Source organism: Chelonus insularis, unplaced genomic scaffold, assembly GCF_013357705.1.
Source record: "Chelonus insularis isolate UGA/USDA-ARS -01 unplaced genomic scaffold, ASM1335770v1 contig_94_pilon, whole genome shotgun sequence".
In the NCBI taxonomy this organism is placed as follows: domain Eukaryota; kingdom Metazoa; phylum Arthropoda; class Insecta; order Hymenoptera; family Braconidae; genus Chelonus; species Chelonus insularis.
In genome coordinates, this window is record NW_023276783.1 from 1,958,602 (window position 1) to 1,970,953 (window position 12,352).

General features: G+C 29.9%; 1 protein-coding gene and 1 long non-coding RNA gene across 6 annotated transcripts in view; one reads left to right on the forward strand and one right to left on the reverse strand.

Annotated features, from left to right (window-relative positions):
• LOC118072755 (dipeptidase 1-like) overlaps positions 1–12,352 on the reverse strand; it is a 39,987-nt gene that overhangs the window by 12,297 nt on the left and 15,338 nt on the right. The window contains exons 4-6 of the mRNA XM_035092856.1: positions 6,799–7,079; positions 6,026–6,182; positions 642–774 (exon numbers count right to left, since the gene is read on the reverse strand). Coding sequence (XP_034948747.1) covers positions 642–774; positions 6,026–6,182; positions 6,799–7,079 — 571 coding nt within the window. The remainder of the gene's footprint in view (positions 1–641; positions 775–6,025; positions 6,183–6,798; positions 7,080–12,352) is intronic.
• Positions 1–12,352, forward strand: part of LOC118072756 (uncharacterized) — a 53,543-nt gene that overhangs the window by 7,818 nt on the left and 33,373 nt on the right. The gene's annotated exons all lie outside the window — the stretch shown is intronic.

The window sequence follows — 12,352 nt, forward strand, 5'->3', positions numbered from 1 at the left end:
TTTTTCTCAACGAGATTGTTAGTTGTGTGGTCGTGATGGTGGTGGTGGTAGTTGTGATTTATATATATATATATAGTTACAGAAAAAAAAAGTTTGTCTTTCTGCTGCAGTCGTGCATTTTATATTTTATCTTTGATATCTTATGCTAATGCATCATACTTTTTTATCTTCTATATCACTACTGTAAATTGTATGTATATTTTTCTAGCAGACTATTATTATTTTGTTGATTAAAATTCAAGACGTCTAGATTTTCTTTTCGATTTATTCCTATTTTTTTTTTTAAAGCTAATTTTACTATGAGAAAAAGATGCCTAGGATGTTTAATTGTGTCAGTTCTTTATGATGAAAATTTTTTTGATGTAGATAAAGTGTTTTCATGTTTTAGCATATCTTAAACAGTTATTTGAAATTAAAATTATATTGGTAATATATTTTTAGCATAAAATTTTTTTTTACAATCCTCTTTTATCAAATACTTCATAAAAAACAAAAAGATAAAAAATTCTTTTCTATTGAAATTAATTTCTTTCACAGTAACTGGGAAATTGGAATATCTTGAAATATTTTAAATATCTATAAAAATCTCAATACTAAATAATTACTTTTTCAACAAAGAGATAAAAATACGTTCTAAATACCTCTAACAGACGTAACAAGTGTGAGGTGCTGAGCATTCATTTCAGCAAGTCTTCGAATCACATCGATTTGTTCAAGTGATAACTGTACAGCATTGAGTTGAGCAGCACCACACGGTACATATGCTGACCAAAACTGTAACAAAAAAAAAAGGCAAAAAGTTAAAAACAAAAACATATAACAGTTATACAAAAGCAGCAGCAGCAGAGTATCAAGATGAAATCGCGTCCGAAATTATTGGACTGTTGGCTGAAAAGCTTTTGAAATGTTTGAAATCGCTTCTTTTCTGGTTATCGAGTCTACTAAATCTATTTACGGTTGGTTGGTTTATACTGCTGCTGAAGGGAGGAAAAAAATCAGGTCAGATAAAACAAAAACGCGTTGATTGGTTTGTCACGTAATCGTTCGTCGAGTTGTGATTGTTGATCAGTTGAAAATTTACATAGTTTTCACCAAATATATAAGCCTCCAAATACATATATATATATATATCTGAATATATACATAGATATGCATGCTCTATGCTCCCTAAATCACCTTTTGATACAATCATATACACCATTCTACCTTTAGGCTTTGGCAACCTGCAACCCTATGACCCCTAGTGTGTATGGTTGCTGGATAACACCAACATCTGCACACCACTGGCGAGGAAAATCCGGATCATGCTGATTGTTAGATCGAATGGATTTGAAGGCCGTCAATCAAACAATCATCAGCGACATTCAATTGGTCGATTCTGATGCTTGTACTGCCGTACATCTATATAGCTCGAATAATATTGCAAAGACAAAACAGATCTGCCTTATTCAGTTAGTTTAGATGGACTTGGTTTTGCGGATGTGTCTGTGGATACATTTTATATCTATATTCTGATTTGTAGCTATTTGAATCCAACGAATTGCTGTTAGATAGATCAACTAAATGAAAATAAAACGATTCTTGTGGTCAACATGTAGATAGAAACTGGTGATTTCGACTTATTGCAATTGATTTGTCTTTTTTATACTGACTTAGTCTCAAAAGCGCTTATGTCTCACTAGATATATAGGCAAATAGATAAATACTTTTACTATTCACTAAGCTCTACTAAGCTACTTTTGTTAGAGCAAGCTTTTATCTATACATAAGCACTGTGAGCACTGAACTTTACCAATGCGGATTTTCTCCTTACAGCATCTATTAATGCAACGTCCGTTTACTTGCCTCCATATTTCCTACAATAACGTCTTTAAATCTGTTTGGTCATGATTGTAATTACTATCACGTTTTCTTGTAATCACTAGTTAATTATTTACACAGTTATAAATAATACTTTATTATTATTTTAATTTTTAGTATAAAAAAAAAAGCTTTTCAAAAGTTATTTACTCGAGATAAGGTAGTAATTTATTATTTATATTTTTTTTTTAAGTCGTTAATATTTTTTGAGATGCTCATTAGTAAAAAAATTGTAAACCATCATTATTTCTTTCATTTACTTAATAATATTGTGTATTTTGTATAACTTATTACCTTTTTATAATGCGTTTACTTAAATGGAGAAAGAAAAACTTTATTTAAAAATTTAACAGTGTAAAATACTATTTAGAGATTTTTCAACAACGTTAAACAGACAAAATAGAGAGCTCGTAAATGTTTCATATTCGCATACAAACATTACAATCTTTTTTCTCTGTTTTTTCTAGACCTTCATAACGTGCTTTTAAAACGTTATAGCACACTGAAGAAAATAGTAAACTATAAGTAAAACGATGAAGGAAAGCATTTCCAGTTGACTGACAAAGTAGAGATTAAAATTGCATGTCTTTTTGTTCTCCTTAATAAACAAACAAAAAAGATTGTAATATTCTATTTTAGTGAAATGTACGAAATAAAATTCCCTTAAGGTTGTAAAAGAGAATGTAAAAAGCACGTGGTGCAATGTCGAAATGATAAAACCTACTAGAGGTCTTTTGGGAGCTGTTTACAAATCTCTAGAATCAATCTCCAGAGAAAAACAAACAAAAATATTATTAAAATAATATAATATTTATATATAATTATTTTGTGACATGATTGAGGTCATGAATGACAAATTTTTCCAATTATCAAGTATCATTTTTGATCCATGTGTCGTAAAAATTCTTTTTGCATCAATAGAATATATTATTACCTTGATAGTATAACAATTTATTGACTAAAATTTCATTTAAAAACTAAAAATTCAATATAAATTGTCAAAGAGTAGTTAATTTGAAATATTATTTCAAAGAGATATAGAATGGATTTTATATTTTTAAAAGGATTTTTTTCGTTCACTAAAAACACCATTAGTAAATTGTGACTTTGTCAATAGAAGTTCTTTTTGCCATTCGTTCATTAATTTAATTATTTAAATGCTATTGTCTTTAACAATAGTCATCCTGTTACAAACAACCTACATTTATTTGAAGTTTCTTAATTTGTTACAAATATCGAATGATTGTAATATTTTTCATTTTTTCTTTATTATTATTTATCAATGAATGAGTAACTAATTGGCTAATTAAGAGCTTACAAATCAATACGTATCGATGACCATTAAAAATTCAAGCATCGTATAGCACAAGCTGAAAATGCTGTATAATTTCTGAATTATTAATCATCATCAGTTTTCATAATAGTTAAAAAATTCAATGCCCTTAAATGAATGTTAGATATTTGTGAGAGGATGAATTAGCTAACTTAATCAAAAAGTTAAGTATAAAGAATGAGTTTTATCAGTATATGATAAAAATAAGCATTATTTTTTGATAGTATCTTTTTCTGCTGACTGATTCAAAAAGTAATAATGTAAAAAGGCAAAAGATAAATCTACATTTTGTCACATTGCCAAATGGAATTGAGACTTGAAAATGACCGGGTGACTAGGTTTTGTATGAAATGCTGCTTTGAAGTAACTGAGGATGACCTAATTATGGACGAGCTGTGGCGTTCAATCAGAGGGTCTGTCACCGACGCGAATAGAGCACATTAACTGATCCCTATATATCTAGCACCAGGAGCTTGAAGCACTTCCAATGAACGTTTACCATCATAGTATACCCTTCTCCTCTGACTTTAGTTAGTTACTGAAGCGAATAGACCCTCTTCTCTCCGATAAAGCGACATCATACAGGCAAGACCTGTAATAGCAAAACGTGATTGGCATATCGACACCTGCCAGTATGCTATAAGGGACGATTTTGTTAATTGTAAAGTTCCCAATCTTCATTGTCAATATTCAATGACCTAAAACTGGTTAATTTACTCTAAGTATTACTAAAGTAACTATTAAGGGCTTGCAGCTAGTATTGCAAGTGATGGCTTGAAAGGATTTACTGTATATAATGTTTTAAAGACCATCAGCAAACAAGACATTAAGCTAGTCTGCGACTACTACTTGTCTTCTAAACTATGTAAGTAGACATTCTTGATCACTTGACTGAGTTTTGGCTATGTTGAAAATCTGACTGTATTTAATTGAGAGTTTGCTATACTCGAAAATTTGCTTGGTACTTGAGGTTAACTATGTTGATGACAGTTTAAGACATTGGTATGTTCTAATTGTTGTTGTGATGGGTCCTTAATGTTTCCCGATCATCATCTAAGTGTTGAAATGGTCTCTGTGTGAAACAATCATGCAGACATATACGATCATATTGCATCGATCTAGCATTTGTGACATTCAAGCTGAGGCCACTAGAGCAATTCGCCTATAGAACATTTGCGATTCAATATTCCCTGACCGTAATGAAACACGACAAAAATAGCTTCAGATAAGGTTTAGTCAACCTTGATTGATTAAAGTTGATAGACAAGTGTATGGTGTAACAGGAAATGTAACACTTCCTACACTACAATAGCTTGCTTCAATATTTTTTTTTTCTATAAAGAAAGGCCACGTTATTTCTTAAAATATCTATTCTACTTTTTTTTTTTATTTTCAAATGACGCCAACAACTGTTTGGTTTTGTAATTAAAAATAAAAATAGATTTTTTTTTTCAAAATTGATTTAGCTTCAATGCTTTTTATATTCAGAAAATTAATTTTTTTTTAATTTTACTTAGACTTAAACATTTTATTCTAAATTAACAAAGACTACTTCAATTTCATTTGTATTAATTATTAACAACTTTGATTAAAATTTCAACTCTTAACCTTTCTTTTATTTCCCCTTGGTAAACAGTTATCTCATTGATTATTTAAAAACTTAAATTAAAAATTTATGAAATAATTTGTCTTTTATTAGCTGTTTTGTTTCATTTAATTTTGCTGATAGTAACGAATGTTTTCATTCAATTTTTTGTTTGATTGAAAGAAATTTTAATGAACTACACATATAATAATTTATACGAGCATATATATATATATATATATATATATACCCTCTTAAAAGTTGAAATTAATGGCACTACACAAAAAACCAGGTTTAAAAATTGAAAAATATCGAAAAATAATCTTCTATTCAATAACGTAAAATGTAAATGTTTTATACATTTATTTTCAATATTTATATACAAAAGCTGTGGGTTTATTGAAAATATTAATTCAGATATATTTGTTATTAAGCCATTAAGAAATTAGAAGTAGATTTTTAATTTAGAAGAAACTTTTCTTTTGAGATATTGCATTGTGTGTACGCATAAAAAGTAGATGAACTGTACATTAAATAAACTAGGTATCATCAGCAACATACATCTATCTGTCGGTTGCCAATACCCGGTTTGTAGTGAAGATATACCAGAAGATACCCCATGACAAATAGTACGCTGAAGATTCTTGTTGAGATAAGAGTTAACGCTCACTTGTTGACCCGTTTTGGTGATCGTAACTTATCGTGATCCTGGTGGACTTAAGTCCAACAAATTTATCTTGGGATCGAAGGAAGAATTTCGTTGTACTCAAGTATAGAAATATCCGAGTTATACCTTGTATATACCATCATTCGTATTGTATAAAGAATACTTATCAAAGCTTCAAAGATGCGGTAAATTTACTGGCTTTCATATAATCTAGGCTATTTTTTTCCCTAGCATCTGATACGGTAAAGCATCATTGACACGTATAAATCATTTTAAAATTCCTTCTTCACTTGTTTTATTCTACGTACATAAATCTACACTGGAATATTCTATTTAGTAGCATTTGAGCTTAACTTTAATGGCCATTAAATCAAATGACAAGAGACTGAGGGTGAATGGGTAGTGTAGCTATTCGATATTTCATTTAGCATTTTTTTTCCAATCAGAGATTAAAGTAGTTGAATCATTCGCTATTTGATTATGATCTTACTAGTACTGCTAGACATCATCGACACTATAATCAAGTTGACGTTATGCCATCAAGGTTGGCACAGCAGAATTTGATTGGTAATTAACTCACCTGAGCACCAACAAGCCCTGCGCGCAGTCTCGGAATATCCGTGTGACTCCAGTCTGATCTGGCCCATGGGTCAACCCTACCGAGATCACTGCTGAGATTTACTTCACCAAGTTGATTATGCACAAACTTTCTGACGTTCCAAGGCAAATCATTGTGCCTAGGTCATCAACAAATATGAACAATAATTATTATTAATTGCAACTCACTATAGAAATGAATAGATGTGAGAATATATTCATTGAATAAGTTTAGAATTATTATTTGAATATTTCATTCTTTGTTCACGGTTATTTAACTGGAACTAATTTATTTACTGTTTTAAAATTAAAATAGAAAATTATAATTTACTATTGATATTAGCCTTTGCATTCATGTTTCAATTCAATTTCTTCCATTTACCCTGTAAATTACAACTTTGATTTATAACGTTAATTAAGTAAAATAACCAGCAGAAACCGTTGAAAATTTCATTACCATTCATAGAAAATCTTATTACTATTTATAAAATCTTAAAATATTGAAATATATTAAAGAAAAAAGAAGTTTTAATCAAACATTTCTGTGTAAAACTTTTGAAAATGTTCGATTTTCTAAACAATACTCTATTCTACTTTCAGTAGAGATTAGTGATAATTCTTTGAGAAAAATGGTTTAACTACACACTTATAAACTAAATTACCATCAATAATATCTCGTCTATTGTGTTGTTTTTTCTGATAGAGGAGCTATTATTAATAAAAAAAACAAACTCTTTATCAACATGACTGACTCACCCATCAATAAGAGGCACTTCAGTGAGGATTCTCCTGATAACATCAAGCCTTTGCTGATGTGTAACAGGGGCAGATTGCAATAGAAGTGGTAGACATAGTCCACCTAACAGCAAAGCAGTAACCAATAGCAATATTGGAGCCAAAACTCGACATCTTCGTCTTGGACTTTGATCCCTATTGTCTTTGCTGCTTCCTGAGCTTGGAGATTCTTCACAAGTTGGTGGCAAGCGAACTGTACCATTGCAAGGCGCAACATCTGGCAGTTCTGTTAGGCACGTTGTCTGTAATATATCATGAATACTACCAATTAAATGGAAATCAATCGATAGAAGAGATAGTAGCAGCTGATAATACAATTACTAGGAACAATAAGGTGTAACGTAACACATTTACTCATTAATTTAGCCCTCTAGCTCTATTTTAGCTGTTGTATTCGATTGTGAATAGAAAATATAACAAGGTGGAAACTCAATTCTGTATATATTTGGCTGCTAGCTATTCTTACAACTATGATCTTGGTCAAAAGTCCAATTTACCTCGATCAAGTCACTTTCAGTGGTATTAATATAGTGTATTTTAGTTTGACTCGCCTTGACAAAACAAAACTTTGTTCATGGTTCAGTTCTGAGTAATTTAACTAACTTTAGTATACAAGACTAAGAGATCTATTATTATGGACACGTCTATGTATTACGTGTTCTGATGTGTCTCGTATTACTTCAGTTTGCTTATAAAATTTATTTATACACTTTATAGTACGTTAATTTCATATCACATTTCTACGACTTTTGGAAAAATTTTACGAATATATTTTATTTATTGCTTACAATCTCTTCCCTGGTTTCTTCTCTTTATTTAGGTCAACGTATGCAAATCGGTTATATTTTATAGATTTATCGTCAAAAAGTAGTTTCTCAAGACTAACGGTATAGTCGAGTTTACAAACGATACAAGTTTTACACTGTTTTTCCACAACGTAATAAGAAAATGGAAAAAAAAAATAAATTATTTGCAACTTAAATTGCAGAAACTGGCAGATATGAGCCTCTGAAATGAAGCAAAAAGAAAAATATAAAAATAGTATCACCCTCTAGTTCATTTCGATTTATAACTTGAGTTTTTTTTATCAGGTATGTTGTAGAGAGTATTTTTCTATGAAATTTTAAATTATTTGCGTAAAATATTGATGTTTTCGTTTACATTTAGTACTGCATTAAACTTTCATTTGTAGTAGAATATTTTCAATGTTTTATGTCAAACTAAAATTATTAAAAATTTCCTCAATTGAGTGAACAAATTTTTTCAATTCTGTTTAAAAAGCTTGATTAAAAAGGATTTAAATATATGTATATAAAATTAAACTAGTTGAAATGTTAGAGCAACTCTCTTGATATATAATTTCAATGGTGAAATTGATCGTAAAAAGTTCATCAAATATTTCATTATTTTACAAAGTTAACATAAATTAAAATCAATATTTGATGTTATAAATCAAACTTGTCAGATAAATTTTACAATTTTTATTTATTTTCCATTTCTCTTCTATTGTTTTTGTAGGTTGCATTAAATTTTTTATCCGAAACGCAGGAATTTCCTAACTAAATAAAAAATTTACCGCTCAACATAAATGGTCGTGCAAAAGTAAACTAAAATTTATTGAAGAAAAAAAAAATCATTAATTACTGAGGTAGACTGGGCCGCCAGTAATTTTTCGAGTGAATAAAGTCTCGGGAGGTTTAATACCGGTCCCACAACTCATGGGTTACAATCGTACAAGAGGAAACATTGGATCAATGTTTCTATAAAATACGAGTTCGAATTTCGTATGGTCTAGCTTTGGCGCTGCTGCTACACTGACAAACATTCAACACCGAAACATTTGATTTTGCTTTACGAGGAGCGTCGTGTACTAACTGACGCGCAAAATTGGTATATCGTGGATGATGTGGTGCGTGTTTACATGTAGTGGTCGAACGTGTAGCGCAATGAAATTACTGCAGAGCATAAGGGACAGTATTGTGATAAATCATGTGGTCGTTTGTTCAACGACCTAGTCTGATCCTGATATTTTGCTGGTGTATTGTATTTGTGGCTCTTTACAACTGTTATGGGTAACCAGTTTTTTAAAATTTTTAATCATTTACTTTTTTAAATAAATCAGACATTGGAAGCAACAACCTAAATGGCAAGTTGAATCTGGCCCAAAACTAAACTCGTGAATATGGTCCACTTCATCTTCAAAACACCTTGCATGATATGGTGCTTATAGGAGAGTCAATGTAAGCTAGGGTAGGAATATAAGATCAGGATCTAGTAGTTGGAGCGTAACAGGAGGAAGACAGGAAAGAAAAAAGTTAGTTTGAGCTTTATTATATTCTCTTACGGTATATAATAATTCTATTAAAATATTTAATAACAATTCAAAGCTACCTTATTACTGCTTCACTGCTATTTTCCAGCTATTATATTACTACTCGAAAGCTATCCATTACATAGATAATTACTAGATGGGCCTGAATTTACTCCCTTATAGGTATATCATATCAGGTGAGGCATCTTGAAAATGAAATGGACCATGTTCAAGACTGGAGAATAGGACCAGATTTAAATTACTACGCAGACATATATGGCTATATTTCATTGCTACGTGGATAGAACTGGTAAACATGATTTGAAACAGTCAGTAGGCGTGCACATGTGCTGTTGATAAGATTGGAAAATGGTATGAAGCAGAAGAGGGAATAAAGTTGGCGGAAAAGGCTAAATGCAGAGAGATGAACAAGAGAAATAGAGAGAACTAGTAGGCCCGCGTCAGTCGAGGGTTAATTGGACGAGGGTGGTAACAGCCGCACTGGGGACGGTTTGTTCCACTTTGAATGTGACCCAAGAGTACTCTCATGGATTGGGATAATACAGCGATTCTAATGATGAATATTCTACTCAGATCGAATGTCACACTTATTTTTACTGTTATTCTATCGATCAATGAAAATAGTGAAGCTTAGTTTAATTTCATTTCGTTTGAATTTTTGTACTTATTTTTGATGAACTTTTTTTGATCTATTTCCCACGAATATGATGTATACAAAACTCATCAACATAATGAAATTTTTCTGGATAAATAATAAATTAGATTTGTTGTCCACTTTTACGAGATGCATATGAGCTTATGATATGATTTGATGTGAATCTTTTATTCTTATTTCGAGTTGATGATATAATTTAGTTGTGAAAGAAACTATGGTTTAATAAAAGAAAATAACTTGACTGTTTTATTAATAATTGAATAAAATGAAGAAGAGAATGTAGAGTAAAATTTTAATTTTGAAATAATATAAAATGATGCTATATTCATTCTAATTTTATTCTAGAATTGAATTTATCTTCAGTGTTCGAAGGAAATGAATATTTCCTTATAAAATTTCAATAAAACATTTCTTGATTTTAGCAGACATTAATTGAATTTGAAATTGATCAAGAGTTAATAAATCCTGGTTAAAGAATGCCTGATTGTAGTAAAACTAATTTTTCAATTTCTATCAAGCTCAACCTATCAATTAATATCTTAGTGATTGAAACTCTATTCAAGCTTATACACAACATTTCATGTCCAACATTCCTGATTATTTTAAAATAACTTGATTTGATGAAATTCCATAAAAAGGAAAAAAGGTTTATAATAGAGAAATTTTTTAGTCTAGTGATAAAAAACAGAACTGTAGTTTTAATCTTTGAAAATTTAGGCCATGCTTTGGTAGCAGAATAAAAGAAAATATGTCGCTTATAAAATTTTACCTACATTTTATTTGGATCAAAAGAGTCACTTATTCCGTTTAAGCTGCATATGTATTATATGGAGAAGTATTTTTACGTGTGCAATGAGGTAGTTGTGTTCATAGAACTGGTAATAATGTGGCTATAGTATGCGCCATTACATAACGACATTTATAAGCGACGAACTGGCAACTGATTTCTTTAACTGGTCTATGTGGTTGCACTAGTACTGCAGTGATTTCATTATATGTACCTACATATAATAGAAATTAGTGATTCAACAGATTAAGTTAGTTACTTTGATGAAACTCAATGGTTATATGTTTGTGTGCAGTCGTTGATGTTACTATGTTGTTTGTATTTGTGTCAAAGCATTCAAAGTTGTAGTAAAGCTTGAAGAAGTAGAAGGTATATTGATGAAAGCATTGAAAACAGGACATTTGATATTTTGATTGTAGATATACTGAAAAAAGTTCTCTTTATTTTCTCGTTTCTTGTATTTAGAAAAGGCACTTTAATCGACATATATAAAACTTGATGGCCAACATTTTGTCCTTTTTACTTCTTTTTGAACTTTTTACATACCCTTTATAACTTGAGATCGTTCACCTTGAGTGGTTTTATTGAATGACTTGGCTATCACATACTCTCTAAAGGGTAACTGTCAGTTTATTTACTCTGTTACTTTGATAAAATTTTTATTAGTTTTATTAATAATCATCATAGCTATTATTACACTTACGCCCTCATATTTGTAATTTATTGAGGTTTACATATTATTTTATGCTGCATTTCATCTTGTGAGAAAAAAATCTTTTATAATGTACGCTATTTTTTCAAACTATTTACATGAATAATAAGAATAAGAAATAATTACTCAATCATATTTTTTAAAACAAATTAATTAAAAAAATGTATGTACATTTTTTCGATTTTCTTTACACATTCATTGAATGATAGTATCTCATAATTAATTGGAATAAATATCTTGTATTCCAATAAATACTTCAATAAATTAAATTATATATTTCACTACATCACTTGCTGTGAATTACTAATTAATATTAAATTAAATTAAATTTATTGGAATATCAATTTAGTACTTTTCCAGCTATTACAGAAATACGGTTTTATTCAAGAGTCAATGAAAAGCAGACCATTTATTAATTTATCAGTACGTAATAAATATTCATTTCAACAAACACAATCTTTTGGCTTTCAACATAAAAATGATCATCATCATTTAGGTTTTATTTTCAAATAATAGTTTTTCTTTTTACTTGTTTATTGTTGAATATTTATTCATCAAAAATTATTTATTTATCAAAACTAACTACTGATTTGATTTCCTATTATAAGTTGTTTCTTCAAGTACCAACATTTCCTACCAAGTGTATCATGACACATGCGTAGGTGATGATTAGATTGTCATGTGAATCGTACCTATATACTTGCTAGCATCTCTTGACATCTTCCTTTACTAAGTTATATACCCACAGCCCCATCAACTCTTGAACTCATGAAAGTTATTTTATTATTCTACGTCATGAAGTGAGAAATCGGATAAGTGGGAATACTTCGTCACACGTTTTTGATGGATCAAAATAACTTGGTGTATTGAAAAAAAAAAAATAGAAAAAAAGTACATGTAGTAGATTTAAGTGATTAAAAAAAGAATTCGTACGTATGAATGGCAGAGTATAAAAAAAGACTGAAAATGAACCAATCATGTAGACTTCGTTTAAAGTGACTGTCAAAATTGTAGTCCATGAAATTCTGG